Raw genomic sequence first — 22,431 nt, forward strand, 5'->3', positions numbered from 1 at the left:
GAGCATAGATAGGACCATACTTTGAGAATATTTTCAAATATACAGGCCACCCATATTGGCAGGGTGGAACAAACATCTGTTTTAAGAACACCCTGCATATTTTTACACTTTTGAACTTTTCTCTATGTTCCCATTTTTGTAATACCAGGTTTTGCAATGTTATACAAGGAAGTTTAAAAAATAATTACGTTTTTTTATTAATTTCGTACCAACATTAACACCCTGTAGAATTGTAGAGATTTGACATAAAAAATTTACATATGTTCAAACGATTTTTGATATAGTTTTCTACTGTCTAAAATTATTAACATAACGAAATATTTAATTTTGGTATACAGGATTGGTCGAAACTTGGAATGATTATTTTCTGACTTTTCTTAAGTAGAGTATTTAGTAGTATTGAAATTAAATGTTATAGTATGGTACTTTATTATTTCTTAAACATTCTCTATACCTAATTGATTTAATTTTTTGTGAGTAATAAGCATAAATATTCAATCAAAAACAATTTAAAAAAAATATATATAATCTAGACCGATACTTAATTTGTTAATATTGGATGAGATATCAAAATACCTAAGTATTTAAATTGTTGGTGTGTAAAATATTAAAAAAAAAAACAAAATATTCTAACTATAGAGCGTTCCAAACAAAAGTATAGCTCAAACAAAGTATAGTTGGCTATGACTTTGACACTAAACCTGCTTAAAAGTTTGATACCTATTACACTATTTTTATAGTTGCTTTGTTGCTAGTACTAACATGATTTTTACTAAGAAGGAACTGATTGATATGTTTCTGTGATAGGAGAGTAACAAAAATGTGCTACTCTCAGGAAGTGAAGTTTTTTAAAGTTTACTAAAATGGTTTCAACGGGCAATGGATTGAACACCTAGAGTACGAGACATCTGACCAAACAAAACCTATTGCAAATGAAGGAGCAGAATTAAATATAATCTTTAGTGTCACTGAGAATCCGCATATTAGTACGAGAGAAATTGCAAATGCTTTTGAAATTAGTGGCCGTAGTGTAGGGAGAACTTAAAAAAAGAACAATATGCATCTATATCATGCATAATGCATCAAGAGCTTAATGAGTACAGGAATAAATTCAAAATGATGAGTATTGGTGGCCTCCTCGGTGTCCGGAGTTAGGAAGCTAGATTTTTGTTCTGGGGCTATATAAAACATAATGTGTACCCGAGCTACAACTAAATAAGTTATGAAGGAAAGCATGAGAAATGAATGTATGAGAGTAAACAGAAATGTATTTAGAAGATAAACATTTAATTAAATATAAGAAAAGTTAGAACAATTTTTTGAAGAATTTATAACTACTGTACATAAAGTCCTACTCCTGAAAAAAGATCTTAAAAATTATCGTTGACGTCACTTGATAGATATATAAAACATTGAGTACTTGGCAACAACACATTCACAAAGATGCAACACAACTTTGTAATTCTACTAATGTAGGGAGCCAATATGAATAATCATAACTAATTTGATTATCTTCGAGATCACCAGAGGACAAAAGTCAACCATAGATTACATAATCACGAATCGAAATATTCACCCCTCGAAAATATTATATGCAAGGGTTCTAAATTCAGCAAACACAGGAACCAATCACGGCCAAGTATTAGCTAAAATATGAAGTTGTGTACAAAAAAAAAATAAGACAAGCTCGTAATTGTTTAAAAACTCAATATTGAGTCTGCATTGCGTCTGCGAGTTGAATCAGCGACGATACCACGAAATGTATAATGTATTAGTATACATATATTTATACATATATGCATATATATATATATATATATATATATATATATATATACATATATATGTATGTATAGTATATATTATACTGCGTCTCGGTCACCCATGAGATTGATTTGGACCCGATAAGAAGTGTTCACTTAAAAAATTAATTTGTTTATCGAGAACAATTTCCGAGACGGAAATCGAAAAGTAAAATATAATGTATTTTAACTAAAATTGTGGTTTATTCGCATTAAATATGTTAATTAACAATTAAAACTGCTAGTCTTCTTAATGATAGAATCCGGTGAATCCTTTTATTCACTGGAATATATAAGCAGACAATATTTGACTTTAGCTGTATGTATGAATAAAAATTTTAATACTTACTGTAGTATTGGAAACAGTAGTTCCTACACGACGAATAGGAACTACAACTGGCTTACTTACAGGTTTATCTGAAACAGAGGAAATAAAAAAAAATTGTTTGAAATCCCAGTAATTATGCAGGTGTACCTTCGGTTATTCCGTTTGAGTCAACCATACAAATATGCTGTTTTAATCAATATGATCCCATTTCTCAACTTGATCAACGTTTTAATACTTTGTCGACATATTTTATTGTTTTATATTTTCAACAATTTATTCATATTTAATAATAAAATGTTTGATAGTGATTAAATGTTCCTAATGTTATTTAATAGTATATTTAAACTTTTAAAATATAAATTTAAAATTTTTGCGTTAGATATGTTAACTCATATTTCTTACCTTTTGTATTAATATTAGTTTGACCGGGAATGTTCATTTTAGGGGACGGAACCAAGGCTGCTCTAGATGCTGAAGTTATTGTTGCAGCAGGAGGGGGCAATTTTTTTACCTATAAAATGAAAGGGCGCTTATGAGCAATGGAGGCATTGATGGTAAATATAATATATAAATATATTGAAGATATAGAAGAAAATGAGGAGCAAAAGTATTGAGTTATATTAAGTTTAGTTGTATGTAGAAAATTATTACTACATTATATATATATATATATATATATATATATATATATATATATATATATATATATATATATATATATATATATATATATGTATGTATATATGTTGGGATAAATTTCCGCGGTCAGATGAATGAAAATTAGTAAGTTCTTGGGAAGAATCGCGTTGAGAATTAATTAATGACGTTTCGGCACCCATTTTGGAGCCATTATCAAGAGTGATACGGTTCCGTTCGAGTTCGGGGTCTCAATCTGCCTACTCCCCTCACTCGTGACTTACCAGTATCTTGTCCCGTATAAATACGAGAACCGTCAAAAGGCACTGAGGTCTCAATCTGCCTACTCCTAAGTGATATATAGAACATTGAGTACTTGGCAACAAGACATTAACAAAGATGCAACAAAACTTTGTAATTCTACTAATGTAGGGAGCCAATATGAATAATCATAACTAATTTGATTATCTTTGAGACCTCCACAGGACAAAAGTCAACCTTATATTACATAATCACGAATTGAAATATTCACCCCTCGAAAATATACTATGTAAGGGTTCTAAATTCAACAATCACAGGAACCAATCACGGCCAAGTATTAGCTAAAATATGAAGTTGTGTACAAAGAAAAATTAAGACAGGCTCGTAATTGTTTAAAAACTCAATATTGAGTCTGCATTGCGTCTGCGAGTTGAATCAGCGACGATACCACGAAATGTATAATTTATTAGTATACATATATTTATATATATATATATATATATATATATATATATATATATATATATATATATATATATATGTATATATATATATAAATATATATATATATATATATATATATGTATATATATATATATATATATATATATATATATATATATATATATATATATATATATATATATATATGTATGCATATTGTTATGTTAATTAACAATTCAAACTGCTAGTCCTCTTTATGATAGAATCCGGTGAATCCTTTTATTCACTGGAATATATAAGCAGACAATATTTGGCTTTAGCTGTATGTATGAGTAAAAATTTTAATACTTACTGGAGGAGTTGAAACATTAGTAGTTCCTACACGACGAATAGGAACTACAACTGGCTTACTTACAGGTTTATCTGAAACAGAGAAAATAAAAAAATTGTTTGAAATCCCAATAATTATGTACGTGTACCTTCGGTTATTCCGTTGGAGTCAACCATACAAATATGCTGTTTTAATCAATATGATCCCATTTCTCAACTTGATCAACGTTTTAATACTTTGTCGACATATTTTATTGTTTTATATTTTCAACAATTTAATCATATTTAATAATAAAATGTTTGATAGTGATTAAATGTTCCTAATGTTATTTAATAGTATATTTATATTTAACTCATATTTCTTACCTTTTGTATTAATATTAGTTTGAACTGGAACCAAGGCTGTAGATGCTGAAGTTATTGTTGCAGCAGGAGGGGGCAATTTTTGAACCTAAAGAAGGAAAGGGCTCTTATGAACAATGGAGGCACTGATGGTAAATATAATATATAAATATATTAAAGATATAGAAGAAAATAAGGAGCAAATTATATATATATATATATATATATATATATATATATATATATATATATATATATATATATATATATATTTCCGCGATCAGATGAATAAATTACTAAGTTCTCGGGAAGAACCGCGTTGAGAATTTATTACTGACGTTTCGGCACCCATTTTGAAGCCATTATCAAGGGTGATACGGTTCCGTTCGAGTTCGGGGTCTCAATCTGCCTACTCCCCTCACTCGTGACGTACCAGTATAATCTTGTCTCGTATAAATACGAGAACCGTCAAACGGCACTGAGGTCTCAATCTGCCTACTCCTCAGTGTCGAGTGACTGTCACTCGATAGATATATAAAACATTGAGTACGTGGCAACAACACGTTAACAAAGATGCAACAAAACTTTGTAATTCTACTAATGTAGGGAGCCAATATGAATAATCATAACTAATTTGATTATCTTTGAGACCACCAGAGGACAAAAGTCAAAGGGTTCTAAATTCAGCAAACACAGGAACCAATCACGGCCAAGTATTAGCTAAAATATGAAGTTGTGTACAAAGAAAAATTAAGACAAGCTCGTAATTGTTTAAAAACTCAATATTGAGTCTGAATTGCGTCTGCGATGATACTGTTGAATCAGCGACGATACCACGAAATGTATATATATATATATATATATATATATATATATATATATATATATATATATATATATATATATATATATATATATATATATAGTATATATTATACTGCGTCTCAGTCACGCATGAGATTGATTTGGACCCGTGCAAAAACATAAAGGCATACCGAGCGATAAGAAGTGTTCACTTTAAAAATCAATTTGTATTTCGCATATTCGCATTAAATATGTTAATTAACAGTTAAAACTGTTAGTCCTCTTTATGATAGAATACGGTGAATCCTTTTACTCACTGGAATATATAAGCAAACAATATTTGGCTTTAGCTGTATGTATGAGTAAAAATTTTAATACTTACTGGAGGAGTTGAAACATTAGTAGTTCCTACACGACGAATAGGAACTACAACTGGCTTACTTACAGGTTTATCTGAAACAGAGAAAATAAAAAAAATGTTTGAAATCCCAGTAATTATGTAGGTGTACCTTCGGTTATTCCGTTTGAGTCAACCATACAAATATGCTGTTTTAATCAATATGATCCCATTTCTCAACTTGATCAACTTTTTAATACTTTGTCGACATATTTTATTGTTTTATATTTTCAACAATTTAATCATATTTAATAATAAAATGTTTGATAGTGATTAAATGTTCCTAATGTTATTTAATAGTATATTTATATTTAACTCATATTTCTTACCTTTTGTATTAATATTAGTTTGAACTGGAACCAAGGCTGTAGATGCTGAAGTTATTGTTGCAGCAGGAGGGGGCAATTTTTGAACCTAAAGAAGGAAAGGGCTCTTATGAACAATGGAGGCACTGATGGTAAATATAATATATAAATATATTAAAGATATAGAAGAAAATAAGGAGCAAAAGTATTGAGTTATATTAAGTTTCGTTCTATGTAGAAAATTATTACTACAATATATATATATATATATATATATATATATATATATATATATATATATATATATATATATATATATGTTCGGATAAATTTCCGCGATCAGATGAATAAATTACTAAGTTCTCGAGAAGAACCGCGTTGAGAATTTATTACTGACTTTTCGGCACCCATTTTGAAGCCATTATCAAGGGTGATACGGTTCCGTTCGAGTTCGGGGTCTCAATCTGCCTACTCCCCTCACTCGTGACGTACCAGTATCTATCTTGTCCCGTATAAATACGAGAACCGTCAAACGGCACTGAGGTCTCAATCTGCCTACTCCTCAGTGTCGAGTGACTGTCACTCGATAGATATATAAAACATTGAGTACGTGGCAACAACACGTTAACAAAGATGCAACAAAACTTTGTAGTTCTACTAATGTAGGGAGCCAATATGAATAATCATAACTAATTTGATTATCTTTGAGACCACCAGAGGACAAAAGTCAAAGGGTTCTAAATTCAGCAAACACAGGAACCAATCACGGCCAAGTATTAGCTAAAATATGAAGTTGTGTACAAAGAAAAATTAAGACAAGCTCGTAATTGTTTAAAAACTCAATATTGAGTCTGAATTGCGTCTGCGATGATACTGATTAATCAGCGACGATACCACGAAATGTATAAATATATATATGTATATATATATATATATATATATATATATATATATATATATATATATATAGTATATATTACACTGCGTCTCAGTCACGCATGAGATTGATTTGGACCCGTGCAAAAACATAAAGGCATACCGAGCGATAAGAAGTGTTCACTTCAAAAATCAATTTGTATTTCGCATATTCGCATTAAATATGTTAATTAACAATTAAAACTGTTAGTCCTCTTTATGATAGAATACGGTGAATCCTTTTACTCACTGGAATATATAAGCAAACAATATTTGGCTTTAGCTGTATGTATGAGTAAAAATTTTAATACTTACTGGAGGAGTTGAAACATTAGTAGTTCCTACACGACGAATAGGAACTACAACTGGCTTACTTACAGGTTTATCTGAAACAGAGAAAATAAAAAAATTGTTTGAAATCCCAGTAATTATGTAGGTGTACCTTCGGTTATTCCGTTTGAGTCAACCATACAAATATGCTGTTTTAATCAATATGATCCCATTTCTCAACTTGATCAACGTTTTAATACTTTGTCGACATATTTTATTGTTTTATATTTTCAACAATTTAATCATATTTAATAATAAATTGTTTGATAGTGATTAAATGTTCCTAATGTTATTTAGTAGTATATTTATATTTAACTCATATTTCTTACCTTTTGTATTAATATTAGTTTGAACTGGAATCAAGGCTGTTCTAGATGCTGAAGTTATTGTTGCAGCTGGAGGGGGCAATTTTTGTACCTATAAAATGAAAGGGCTCTTATGAACAATGGAGGCACTGATGGTAAATATAATATATAAATATATTAAAGATATAGAAGAAAATAAGGATCAAAAGTATTGAGTTATATTAAGTTTAGTTCTATGTAGAAAATTATTACTACAATATATATATATATATATATATATATATATATATATATATATATATATATATATATATATATATATATATATATATATATATATATAATGGTATTTTGAGAACGATTTCCGAAGTGGAAATTGAAACGTCAATAAACGTACTTTAACCTTTAATTGTGGCTTATTCCCATTTAAATAGTAATTATATATATATATATATATATATATATATATATATACACTGTTATATTCCTAATTTGACATGAGAAATTAAAAGACCATATTCATATGTAGAATTCAATTTAAAATAAAAATTTTCATATTTCTCAACCACGAGCATATAAGTTTTGAACACCCTGTATAAGACAAATTTTGTAAAAATAGTTATAACTAGTTTTTAAGAAAGTGTTTATCGGAGTTGTGTACTAACCACAAGAACAATGCATTCCAAATAACCATTAGGGAGCTGGAGGAAGAAAGTGTTTTTCAAACGGTTTATGAAAACCAAGGACAATGGGTAATTTTACTTAATAGAAGAATAGGTTACTTAGTTTTTCAAGAAATGCTGATATTGGGTACATTATAGATAGTTAAAATATACCTGTGTATTACGATTTGTAAAGATAGATTAAAATATGAATAGTGTAGAAAATAGTTTTGTGGAAAATACGTCATGACTAAAATTTGTTTTGATTGGTTGTAAAATTAACTCAGGAGGGGGAATGGTTTTGGAAGGATGAAACGAATGAGTAAGGAAGGCAGTATGTTTGGTTGGATCGAAGGAGAGAGTGCAGTTTGTGAGTGTAGTGGACAGAAAAAAAATGGTGGGTTATTTGTGTCAAAAGTGACAAGTAGGATATCGTTGAAAAAGAGGAATGATGCCAAGTGGAGAGAAGATATAACTCCTTGAGTATAAAGTATCCAGTAATTTTAAGTGTTTCAAAAGTTTGGAATACTGCATCAGGAGAAAGCCGGAATGAGTACTGTACGAGGGAGAGCAAGGGAAATGAGAACGAGATTGCAGAGGAGCAGGAAGATTTTTGGGAAAGGTGGACAAGTTTCTTTAGATCACAACATCAGCAAATAAGGAGAGGTGTTTGTGTGAAGACATTGGCTAATCATCAGCGAAGGTCAGTTTAATTTTGTTATGACATGAATGTATGATTTGCGTAATAAATACCACAGTGCATATTGAACTACACATTTCATTATTATAAAATTATTAACCTCAGGAAAATTTGTTACTTAGACAACATTACAGTTTCTTTTTGTAAGAGAATATTGATAAAATAAAATTTTAATATCAAACAAAATTTGAAAACAAAAGAAAATAAGATTCCTAGTTTCGTAATTGTCATATAAAAATAACGATAGATAAATAATAAACTTTACAATATTAAACATTTTTTGCAGTTTGATAAAATAAATGACTTATAATTTAGAATTGAAATTCCTGTGTATATTATTTTATTCATTTTTTTTATCCTTATTAAGAAGCCACTGAGAAATATTTTGAAGCCACGAAAGAAAGTAAGTATTGATATTGTGATTTAGCCCTGAGATTTATTTTGGTTTGATTTTTTTTTATTAATTAGATAATTACTTGATTAATTAATAAAAGTAGATTACATCCACAATCATTAATAAAGTTCAAAATAAAGCACAATACATACATATATATATATATATATATATATATATATATATATATATATATATATATATATATATATATACACTCATGGACAAAAATATCGAATATTTTGGAATTTTCAAATTTTGTTTTTTCAAAATAAATTCTGGTCAAACAAGTCGTTTATTCTAAAATAGAGTTCATTTTAACAATGTTGATTGAACAATTTTAAGTTGTTATGCAGAGAAAATTGTGAAAAAAATTCATGTTTAATATTAGGTAAATAAGGTTATTTTACTCTAAACTTAAATGATAATTTAAATTGCTTAAACAACTAGTTTAAACTGAAAGAAGTGTGTGGGAGAACAGTGATACCAAGCCAACCCCGGTGATTAGTATAATTCTAAACCCAGAGAAAACTTCACTGTCCCACAGTTCCTTGCGATTTTTACTTCTTCGCTTGAAGACCCTTCGATTTAGTGGACCACCCAGAGTTTCAGTAATTACGACCAACTGATAATGTTAACGAATCACTAGGTACCCTGAGAAACCCTGTATTATTGAATATAAATTTTTATATTGTAATAGGACAACCTGTAAATCCAACAACAAACTATGTCTAGAAATAAAATCCAATAAGTTATGAAAGTCGGTTTAATATAAAATAATATAACAAATTCTTGTGTAGATTAGGTAAAATGACATAATGTATTTTAATCATTAAATACCTACATAAAGAAATAAACATTTATATACCCTAAGGATTGGTACCAACCTATTTATACGATAGGACTGGACAATTCTATCCTATCCTTAAACCCTAAAGGTTTTAGTTAGGTTAATTATAGTTGAATTTTAATGTTAATACTAACTTATTTACTGAATACTATTTTTAAATGCAATATTAGAACTTAGTAAAATCTAATCTGTATAAACGATTTATTGCAAAAATGATTGAATAAAACTACTAAAAAACTGCGGATTGGTGAGAAATTTGTTCAGTCATATTGTATATTTTTTATTTTCTTAAAGGCCTTAGCGCGTTACCGAAACCTAGGTTTTTTAAAGAAAAAGAAAGCACAATAGTCTACTTATTGATGTTCTTCGGACTCTTATTAGGTGTCGAATTATTCGTTGGCCTAGATTTCAGCTATGCCCTATGCTGCATTTTATATTGGGTAAAATTTACCTTGCTTTTCCAAAAGTTGTTGTAAAACCATCTACCATTTCACCTTCAGCACTTTAACTTTTTACACAGAACGTGCATACTAAGTTCGTTACACTAGCACTAATAATAACGATTATTAGAAGTAATTTTTAACTGCCGGAATTGCGGCATAATCCATTTCATCAACATGACAACATTTCACTTTCCCAGTCTTCTCTCGAATGTCTTTTTGTTTTTCATTTCTTGCTATTAAGTAACCTTGGACGAACCCATCCATATTTTTGTATAGGCTGCAAAACTAGTTCTGATATTTGGGCGAGACATGTCCATCTCGCTTTAATTCGTATCATATGCAATAGATAACTATTCTTACACTTTAGAAAAAGACCCCTTGATATGACCACAGAAATAATTCCTTTATTAACATTTGAACAGCGGCGTGCTTTATTTTCTTTTTATTAATATTATATTTTATTTAAAAATTTTATCGTTACAGAACCGTAACATTTTTCCCCCGGCTTGGGAAATTCCCAAGACCCAATTTCGGAAGAAATTTTTGTTCCCCTCGGAACCTCAGGCCGTAACCTTTTCGAAGTTGATGTTACATTTTCCCTTTAAGTCTACTATTTTAGTCATATTTACCAGACTTTCCTTCTCGAAAGCCAGCATCTCCTTTTCTAAAGGTAGAATACATAATTTAGTAATGGGTCTGGTATATATACTAGTAGATGTCCTTACTTCCACATTTCGCACCTTACCGTCCGAACCCGGATGTATTTTTATTACTCTTGCCAATTTCCATTTCATTGGTGGCAAATTATCGTCTTTTAGTAAGACTAGGTCATTTAATTTCAAATTGTCCCGCTCTAAATACCACTTATTACGGGCCTGGAGTTCAGATAAATAGTCTAAACTCCAGCGTTTCCAAAAGGTTTGTTGAATTCGAGTTAACTTTTCGTATACAGACAGTCTGTTTTCATTAACATTTAAAATATCCCTTTCAGGTAAATTCACTAGACTTTCTCCTATTAGAAAATGTCCCGGGGTGAGACTACTCAGTCATTTGCATCGTTGGAGATGGGTGTCAGAGGGCGAGAGTTCATTACGGCCTCTATTTGGGTTAGCACCGTATAGAATTGTTCGAAAGTTAATTTAGTATCACCTAACATCCTATAAATGTGATATTTGGCCCTTTTTACGCCAGCTTCATGTAAGCCACCCTGATGGGGTGCTTGAGGTGTTAAAAATTTAAATTCTATGAAATTATTTAAACAATAATTCTTTATTTCCGCCTTTACCTCCGACTTCTGGAAAAAAGTTTTTAATTCTTTATATTTGTTTCGACATCCCCAAAAACACGTACCGTTATCTGACAAAATAGATTTCGGCAACCCCCTTCTACTTACAAAACGTTTTAGTGCCATTATATATGCCTCTGTAGACAAATCGGAAACTAATTCCAAATGAACGGCTTTTGTAACCGTGCATACAAAAACTGCCATGTAACATTTAACTAATGAGGCCTTTCGCAATGTAGAAGTTTTAATCTGAAAATAACCCCCATAGTCTACCATTACATTTGTAAAGGCTCGGTTGGGCGTTACCCTATTGGCAGGTAATTCTGCCATCAACTGCTCGGCATTTCTCTGCTTATACCTAAAGCATACGTGACAAGATCTAACAATCTTTTTTATCATTTTTAAACCGTTCATAGGCCAGTACCTAGTACGGAAATTTCCTAACACTGTTTGAGCACCCGCGTGGTGCAAACGAATGTGTTCTCTTTTTAACAATAGATAAACAATTTTATAATTACTGGGTAACAAAGTAGGGTGTTTTTGATCGTAATTTAAATGAGTATTACCTAAACGGCCTCCCACTCTTATAAGTTTTAAGTGTGGGTCCACAAAAGGACACAATTTCTGTATAGATTTATTTTTTACAAAATTATTTTTTGTTAACTCCTGAAATTCTAAATTTAAATTTTGTTTTTGAATATTTTTTACAATTAAAATCTCTGCTCGGTCTAATTCCTCGACAGTAATTTTACCCGTCTGGGTTTGCAATTTATTGCGTGAATTTTTTAAATTATTCACAAACCTATTTACAAAGGCTATAGTATACAAGAGTTTAGAAAACGTTGACGTTTTATTAAATAACTCGGAAAATATATCTTTTGTTTCGACATGTCTTACCACTAAGGCTACCTTTTGCTTCTTAAGCTCCGTGTCAGTGTTATAATCAACATTCAATTTAAATTGTGTATAATCAATATTTTTATTTAACAAGAATTCAGGTCCGTTCCACCATAATTTATTATCAATTAATTGAGCAATTTTAATTTTACGCGTAGGAATATCCGCGACGTTCAATTTAGTGGGTATGTGATGCAATATGATATTTTTTGATATGTTTTGGAATTTTTTTACCCTGTTTGCCACAAAAACATTCCAATTTGTCTCTGGAGACTTTACCCAATATATTGCTATCTCTGAATCGCACCATAAGTGTATCTGTTTTACTTCCAAAACGGAAGACAAGGTTTCATATACCTTTTGGGAGAGTTCTGCACTCAGTAACAGAGCAGATAACTCTAATCGTGGTATCGTGGTGACCTTCAACGGAGCAACCCTAGTTTTAGCGGTTAGCAATCGGCTAGTTACAGTATCATCTTGATACACTGCCCGCACATAAATACAACAACAGAAACAAGTGGCGCTTGCGTCACTAAATGAATGTATTTCTATGGATTTTATTACTTTATTTATTTCAAAAAGACACCTAGGAATTTTTAAATTTTCTATAAGAGGCAATTCTTTTAATAATTGCTCCCATTCATGCAATATTTCAGGATCTTTCAAATTTTCATCCCAACCTAATTTAAGGCTCCATAATTTTTGTATTATTAATTTCCCCTGTACTATCACCGGAGCTAATAACCCAAATATATCGTACCATTTAGCTACAGTAGCTAAAATGCCTCTCTTGGTGAGGTTTTTCTCTGAATTTTTCAGAGAAAATGTGTACATAAATTCATCACGTGGAGCGCACCATTTGGTACCTAAAACTTTATTCACTTGTTCTATATTTTCCTCCGTATGTAAGTGATATTCTTTTATCGGAGTTGTACAAATTTCATTTATGAACTCTTGATCATTCGATCCCCATTTATGAAGGTTAAAACCGGCTTTATTTAATATTTCGTTAAGACCGGTATATATATTTTTTAAATCCTCTTTATGTTGACACCCTGTAAGTATATCGTCAACCCAAGTCTGGTTAAGCAGGCTAATCGAGGCTCCTTTATGTTTATCTTTGTTAATCTCCGCGATTTGATTTAAAACCCTAGTGGACAACCAGGGTGAACAGGTCAGACCGAAAGGAAGCCTATTAATAAATACAGTTGATTAGGATCGACACGGACTTGTCTAAACATTTTTTCTATATCCGCCATTAAAATATAACTAAATGTACGGAACCTTAATAGTATTTCATACAAATTGGGTTGTACTTGCATTCCTTTGTATAGGACATCATTCAAGGACAAACCAGTATTCGTTTTTGCTGAACAGTCAAAAACGACGCGCACTTGCGTAGAGGAGCTTTCTGTTTTTATTACCGCAAAATGTGGCATATAGTATTTTTGTACATTATGTACTTTTTTATACTCCTGCGAATTTTCTACCTTTTCAACATGTCCGCTGTCTATATACTCCTGTATAACTTGTTTATATTCCAGGAACGCTTCTGGAGCGGTTCTAAATTTATTTTCCAATGCACGAAACCTCTTTTCTGCCTGGTATCTTGAACTTCCTAAATCTTTTATTTGATCATTTTCTGGTAGAGTAACTTGAAAGGCACCATCCTGTAGTATTATTGTATTTTTCTGAAAGTGCTCCTCCAGTACTTCATCCTGCGTCCGGTCCATCATCACTTCAGGGATGCTCTCCAATTCCCAGAACTTCTTTACATATTTTTCTAATGAAGATTCCGTATTCGAATGGAGTGAAAATGTAGAGTGAACATTATTTACACAAGCTACAAAAGAATTCGCATCCGTCAGTGCATATCGAGGAACCGAACCACACAAGATATGTCCGAATTTGGAATTTTGTAATATCGGTAAATTTTTACCAAGTCTTATAATGCCTTCTAGCAATATATCATAAGCATAATCGGCTCCGAGCAAGATATCGACCCTCCCCGGTATATTAAATTCTATATCTGCCAGGCTACAGTTTTCCGGCAATCGCAACTTATCTTTATTTATACGTAACTGTGGCAAATCGCCAGTGATTTTTGGCAAAATATGACATTTAATATTAAATTTATTTTTATTATTCAAAGTTGTCAAACGTAATTTTAACATTTTATTTGACACCGAAGCCTTTTCCGCGATGCCCCTTATCTGCAGCTTAGCATCTATAGGTTTCAAATTCAATTGTTCAGCAAATTGCTCTGTGCAGAAAGAAGTCTGGCTGCCTTGATCGAGCAGGATTCTGGCGACCTTTTTCTGACCCTTTACATTATATACGTACGCTTGGATAGTACCAAGCAACACAACTGTTGATTGATTACCAGAAGCATTATTAGAACTAACAGTTGTATTTGCGGACGTACTTGCCTCATTGTCATTGACATACGTTTTACTGTTTGTTTTATTTTTATAGCCATTATTGGCACTATTTTTATTTTTATTATTAGTAAAATTATTTTTTGAATCTTTTTTCACGTTTATATTTGAAGAACTCTCCGTTTTAGTTCTGAAATGCATTTGACTATGATGGTCTTTTGCGCAATATTTACATTTTATATCGCTTCTACAACTATCTGTATGTCCTTTTAGACATTTAATACAAAGCTTATGCTCTTTAACATATTGATATTTTTGATCGTTAAGAAGATTATTAAATTTATAGCAATTGGTAATTTTATGGTTATTTAATTTACAATAAGTACATTCCTCGGCTTTGCTATCGTTGGAAATATGGAAACTAGCTCTCCTCTTTATTTCTAAAGACGGTCCTGTCTTTTTGAAATGGTTCAAATTTTCTAAATGTTCACAGTGTACTTTTACACTGTCTAAAAACTCCTCAAAAGTCTGTATTTCTTCGGCATGCGACCCAAATTCGAGTGCCCTTTTTGTACCATAATCCAATCGTTGCTCAACCATATTGATCATAAGAATATCCAATATTTGTTGGGGTGTTAAATTTAAATTTTTTAGTTTGTTCCAACTATTATAAGTGTTGGTATACATTTCCCGTAGGTCATTCGTTAAATTGTTTGAATGCTGTATAGGTTTATTATTTAAAAGGGTTTTAATTATATTTTTTATTAATTGCGCTTTATTTGCATATCGTGAATCTAACACCTCCCATGCTAGCCTTAGGTTTTCACCACTTACGGGTATGTTTTCTAGTAGTTTAAAAGCCTCGCCTTTTACAGACGTTTTTAAATATAGCAGCTTTTGTACTTCCGGTATTGATTCGTTCTCCATGATGAGTGACTTGAATAATTCTTTAAATGGACCATATTCTTCATTTCCATGTGAAAACACAGGTATGTTTATTTTAGGAAGAGTGACATTCACTTTCGCTTCCATCGCCATTGGCTGCAGCATCGGTTCAGCTTCACTTGGTTGGCTGTTCAACCTCCGCATTGTCCCTTTTATTAATTTTATAGCTTCATAATAAATTTGGTCCACCATTTCATTGTCTTTATCATCTGTGAACCTTTCATCTTCTAGCAACATGAAATATGCTTCATTATATTTTTCATAATACGTCCTCAATTTTCCTAAAATCTCTTCGTAAATATCTAGATCAACCTCTACGATAGAATTTTTTACTTGATTTAGGATTTGACTAATTTTTCCTTTATAAGCTGCACGGGTGGCTTTGTGGTTAGACATTTTATTTTAATATATTAATTTAAATAGGGTATTACCAAATGGTTTTTATTTTTTAAATAAAATGTTTTATATTTGTTTCAAATTATTTTTTAAATTTTGAATATTCTTTCTTTCTAAAGTTTATTTCTAAAGATTTATTGCAAAAACTTTATCTTTCCTACAAAAGAACTTTATTTTGAATTTATCTTTTTAAACTTTATTTATTTTTGAAAATTGATTTCAACGTTTTAGGTATATAAAACGTTTTACAAACTCATGTATAATATGTATTATTTAAATACTGAAAAACTTTTAATTTTGGTTTTTTAAGGACTTGACATCCCTTGGTCTGTTGTAAGCAAACAAAGGGTTTGATGCAGATCAAATCTGCTTTAGAAATTATTAAGTACCTTACATAACCTAATGTTTCTTTTAGACAAAAGAATTCTATAGTTTTTATTAACTAATAGAAACATAAATAAATTTGTTGTACTCTTTTAGTACTAATATATTTTTTTTACTGTTTTTCTATTTGGAAAATTATTTCTGTTGCCATATTAGCTCTTTTACTATTTTTCTAGACTGTCTGCTGTTGGTTTCTTCGGTCATTTATTTTTTACTTTCTTTGCTTTTCGTTTTATTAATTTTTATATTAAAATTAATGTGCCCAGATTAAAGGAACAACAGATCCGTGGCTCTTTGTGCCCTAAAATTGAGGATCCGCGGTCGAAGAACCATAAAAATGTGGGAGAACAGTGATACCAAGTCAACCCCGGTGATTAGTAAAATTCTAAACCCAGAAAAAGACTTCACTGTCCCACAGTTCCTTGCGATTTTTACTTCTTCGCTTGAAGACCCTTCGATTTAGTGGACCACCCAGAGTTTCAGTAATTACGACCAACTGATAATGTTAACGAATCACTAGGTACCCTGAGAAACCCTGTATTATTGAATATAAATTTTTATATTCTAATGGGACAACCTGTAAATCCAACAACAAACTATGTCTAGAAATAAAATGCAATAAATTATGAAAGTCGGTTTAATATAAAATAATATAACAAATTCTTGTGTAGATTAGGTAAAATGACATAATGTATTTTAATCATTAAATACCTACATAAAGAAATAAACATTTATATACCCTAAGGATTGGTACCAACCTATTTATACGATAGGACTGGACAATTCTATCCTATCCTTAAACCCTAAAGGTTTTAGTTAGGTTAATTATAGTTGAATTTTAATGTTAATACTAACTTATTTACTGAATACTATTTTTAAATGCAATATTAGAACTTAGTAAAATCTAATCTGTATAAACGATTTATTGCAAAAATGATTGAATAAAACTACTAAAAAACTGCGGATTGGTGAGAAATTTGTTCAGTCATATTGTATATTTTTTATTTTCTTAAAGGCCTTAGCGCGTTACCGAAACCTAGGTTTTTTAAAGAAAAAGAAAGCACAATAGTCTACTTATTGATGTTCTTCGGACTCTTATTAGGTGTCGAATTATTCGTTGGCCTAGATTTCAGCTATGCCCTATGCTGCATTTTATATTGGGTAAAATTTACCTTGCTTTTCCAAAAGTTGTTGTAAAACCATCTACCATTTCACCTTCAGCACTTTAACTTTTTACACAGAACGTGCATACTAAGTTCGTTACACTAGCACTAATAATAACGATTATTAGAAGTAATTTTTAACTGCCGGAATTGCGGCATAATCCATTTCATCAACATGACAACATTTCACTTTCCCAGTCTTCTCTCGAATGTCTTTTTGTTTTTCATTTCTTGCTATTAAGTAACCTTGGACGAACCCATCCATATTTTTGTATAGGCTGCAAAACTAGTTCTGATATTTGGGCGAGACATGTCCATCTCGCTTTAATTCGTATCATATGCAATAGATAACTATTCTTACACTTTAGAAAAAGACCCCTTGATATGACCACAGAAATAATTCCTTTATTAACATTTGAACAGCGGCGTGCTTTATTTTCTTTTTATTAATATTATATTTTATTTAAAAATTTTATCGTTACAGAACCGTAACAAAGTGCATGATCAGTAACGAGTATTCCCCCCTCTAGCTCTTATTACTGCTTGCATCTTTCTCAGCATGCTTGCAAGTCAATTTTGGACATATCCTTGGGAAATTGCATTCCATTCATCCTGTGCAGCAAGCCGAAGCAGCTCTATCGTATTTGGAACGGGATTTATTTGTCGTATGCTGCGTTTTAAGTGATCCAACATGTGCTCTATTGGATTTAAATCCGGGTTAGACGGTGGCCAATCCAATCTTCGAATTTGGACCTCATCAAGATAGTTACTCACTATGGCAGCGGCATGTGGTCGAGCATTATCGTGCATTAACGTGAATCTTTCATATTCAATGTAACCAAAATTTGACAAAACATGATCTTGCAGGATGTTTTAAACGTAAGAATCACCGGTCATCCGTCCATTCACTTCCACAAGTGCGGTACGTATCTCCCAACTAATACCTTCCCAAAGAATTATGCCACCAACTCCAAAACTAACGGTCGGGGCGAGACTTGCAGCTGGCGAATCGTTCTCCAACTCTTCTGTAGACGTAGTTTTGACCATCTGGCTTCCATAATAGGATTCTGGTCTCATCAGTGAAAAGAACGTTTTTCCAGTTGTCGATATTCCACTAAATATGTGTTCTTGCAAATTCCAAATGACGAGCTTTATGATTTTGGAGAAGACGTGGAACTTTGGCGGGGCGTCTGGGCTTTAAGTTTGCTTCTTTTGATCTTCGTCTAACTGTTTCTGAACTTACATTAACTTGTCTAACATTTAATAGCTCATTTCTGAGGTGCATCGATGTCAATGAACGATTTAATGTAGAAATAAGAACCAAAAAACGGCCATCAAGTGCGGCTGTGCAGTTTGAGCATCCTTGAGCAGGCCTTTGTACGAAATTTCCTGTTTCGCCTTGTGGTACCTTTTTAAAGTATTTGAAACTAGATTGACTTCTCCTGAGACGTCGTGCGATATCTTTTTGTGCATATCCTTCCTCGTACAAAATTACCATCTGTGCTACTTGGGCTTTATCGCAGTATCTAGTTGGTGGCATACTTGTTTTAAACTTAGTTAAATCAAAACAATATTTACTTAAATTCAATAAATTAAACTAAAAATAACCGAATTAGTATGATTTTTCCTTTACATGAAGAAGGTTTTTTATGATAAAATATACGAATGACACTAAACGCTAAATAAACGTCAAATATATATATATATATATATATATATATATATATATATATATATATATATATATATATATACAAGAATTACTGGATATTAGTGACTGTCGATATAAACAAACAACACAGTTTATTAGGGTTGCAGTCAGGAAATTGGCCATTTTTTAAATTTTAAAAATTTTAGAATGTATTTTGTCCATTATTTTATATTTTATATGTGTGTTATTCATGGTGAGTGTCAATGCTTTTACAAATAATCTGAACGACTAGTAAGTTGCACTGAAGAATTGTGATATTTTATAAATATTTACATATTTTTCTTATTACAGTGTCTTGAAAAAGGAATAAAACCATTCCGAAAGCTAGACAAAAAGTCTAGCTAAAATATAACGTTTTGTTTGTTTTTCCAAAATCAGATTTTCTGCTCTTTGACTATCATCATCATCATCATTGGCTCCACAGGGAGACTCCAAGTTGGAGACTCCAACTCCATTGAATTTTACTAAGTGTACTGGTATGCTGAATTCTATAATGGCCTTGTACAGTGCGTTTCTTTCAACACTATCATAGGCACATCTAAAATCAACAAACAGGTGATGAGTATCAATGCCATACTCATATGTTTTCTCCAGAGCTTGCCTTAGAAGGAATATTTGATCGGTCGTTGATCTTTCTTTACGAAACCCACACTGATATTTACCTATTATGTCTTCACAATATCCCGATTGATCAGAAGCCGGTTTAAAAACTCCATCACGTCTACAAAAACCTATCCAGATACTGATATAGAATCGGATTACAATCCGGTGGTGGCTGTAGTAAATATAAGATTCAAGAAACTACAGAAAAGTGCAGTTAAACAAAAGATAGACGTTAAGCAACTAAAAAACGCAACTATACTGGAAAGGACAAGAGAACAGGTAAGCAACAATTTTAGAAACATCGCTGCAAAAAATAGGAACACAGACAATGTAGAAAATAAATGGATGGAGATAGAAAAGGCCCTTATGACAGCTGGTGAAGGCTACTTAGCTCCAAGCAAAATTAAGAAAAAAGAATGGATGACAAACGAAATTTTGCATCTCATGGAGGAAAGGCGAAGAAATAAAACCAACGAGACAAAATACAAAGAAGTGAACCGTGAAATTAAGAGAAAAATTAGAGAAGCCAAAGAGAACTGGGTTCTGGACAACTGCAAGGAAATAGAAGAATATGATAGAAGGTAAGATAGCTTTAACATGCATGAAAAGATCAAGGAAATAACAGGTAAAAAATTGAAACAAGCATCCATAGTAAAGGACAAAAAAGGTAAAATAATTACAGATTTAAATGAAAAACTGGCAAGATGGACAGAATACATTGAAGAACTTTTTGCAGACGAAAGACCAGAAATAGCAGTGGCAGAACCTACAGGAACACAAAAGGGGGTAAAGCTGCAGGACCAGATGAAATTCCTGTAGAATTGTTGAAACTAATAGACGACGACGCACTTGAAATAATGGTGAACCTCTTTAACACAATTTATAGAACAGGCATCATACCAAAGAAATGGCTCTCCTCTACTTTTGTTACAATCCCGAAGACGAATAACGCCAGAGAGTGTTCAGACCACAGAACTATAGCAATGATGAGCCACACATTAAAAGTATTTTTAAAAATAATTCACAAAAGAATATTTAATAAATTAGAAGAGAACATAAGCGCCACACAGTTTGGATTCAGAGGTGGACTGGGAACACGGGAAGCTTTGTTTGGTCTGAGTGTGTTAATGCAAAGATGTTTGGATGTAAACCAAGACCTCTACGTAGGTTTCATAGATTTTGAGAAGGCCTTCGATAAAGTCAGACACCAAAAGCTGTATGAAATCCTAAGAAGCAAAAACATCGACAGTCGCGACATTACCATCATATCCAGGTTGTACTGGGGACAAACAGCAAAAATCAAAGTTGATAATGAGTTAACCGAAGAAATTGAGATTCGTCGAGGTGTGCGTCAGGGTTGTGTGCTTTCTCCACTATTATTCAATATATATAGCGAAACAATATGTCAGGAAGCGCTCCTAGAGCAAAACATTGGTATGAACATTAACGGAGAGTTAATTAACAATATACGATACGCTGATGACACGCTAATAGTAACAGATAACCTAACAAATTTACAGTTTTTGATGGAAAACATAAACACCCATACCAAAAAATATGGTCTAAAACTGAACATCAAAAAGACTAAATTCATGATTGTAACAAAGAAGCTATACACCAATTTGAATTTAACCATAAATAATCAGACAGTTGAAAGAGTTACGTCCTACAAATATTTAGGAGTTTGCTTCACTGATACTAATGACCAGACAAGAGAAATCAAGAGGCGAATAGAGATAGCGAGACAATCGTTTGTCAAAATGAAAAAGTTCCTATGCAGCCGGGACATAAATATAAACTTAAGAACGAGAATGTTAAGGTGTTATGTTTTCTCCGTTCTGCTGTACGGCATGGAAGCCTGGACACTGAAAAAGATAAACATCAAAAACATTGAGGCATTCTAGATGTGGTGTTACAGGAGAATGTGGAAAATACCATGGACAAAAAGAGTAACAAATCAAGAAGTTCTGCTGAAGATGGGGAAGGAATGCGAAGTCATAAAAACCATACAAACGAAAAAACTGGAATATCTGGGCCACATAATGAGAGGAGAAAAGTACTCTATGCTTAGACTCATAATCCAAGGAAAAATCTCGGGAAAGAGAAATGTGGGACGTAGGAGGATTTCCTGGTTGCGAAATTTAAGGGAGTGGTATGGGTGCAGTTCAATACAGTTGTTCAGAGCTGCAGCCAACAAAGTGAAGTTTGCTGTGATGGTAGCCAACCTCCGATAGGAGACGGTACTGCAAGAAGAAGAATATCCCGATAGTCGGTCGTAAAGAATATATGCCAATATTTTGTATGTTACGTTTAGAAGGGCTATTCCTCTGTAGTTGTCACATATTGTTTGATCTCCTTTCTTGTGGATAGGTACAATTATACCTACATTCCAGTCTTCTGGCAACTTTATTTGCTTCCAGA

At 31.8% G+C, this 22,431-nt stretch overlaps 1 protein-coding gene across 2 annotated transcripts in view; it reads right to left on the bottom strand.

Moving 5' to 3' along the window:
• LOC140452058 (host cell factor 1-like) overlaps positions 1-22,431 on the bottom strand; it is a 74,382-nt gene that overhangs the window by 34,954 nt on the left and 16,997 nt on the right. For both annotated transcript variants that reach the window (XM_072546095.1, XM_072546096.1), the window contains exons 5-12: positions 7,224-7,311; positions 6,880-6,950; positions 5,674-5,758; positions 5,330-5,400; positions 4,168-4,252; positions 3,824-3,894; positions 2,533-2,641; positions 2,152-2,219 (exon numbers count right to left, since the gene is read on the bottom strand). In XM_072546095.1, the coding sequence (XP_072402196.1) occupies positions 2,152-2,219; positions 2,533-2,641; positions 3,824-3,894; positions 4,168-4,252; positions 5,330-5,400; positions 5,674-5,758; positions 6,880-6,950; positions 7,224-7,311 (648 nt within the window). The remainder of the gene's footprint in view (positions 1-2,151; positions 2,220-2,532; positions 2,642-3,823; positions 3,895-4,167; positions 4,253-5,329; positions 5,401-5,673; positions 5,759-6,879; positions 6,951-7,223; positions 7,312-22,431) is intronic.

This window comes from Diabrotica undecimpunctata, chromosome 10 (assembly GCF_040954645.1).
Source record: "Diabrotica undecimpunctata isolate CICGRU chromosome 10, icDiaUnde3, whole genome shotgun sequence".
NCBI lineage: Eukaryota > Metazoa > Arthropoda > Insecta > Coleoptera > Chrysomelidae > Diabrotica > Diabrotica undecimpunctata.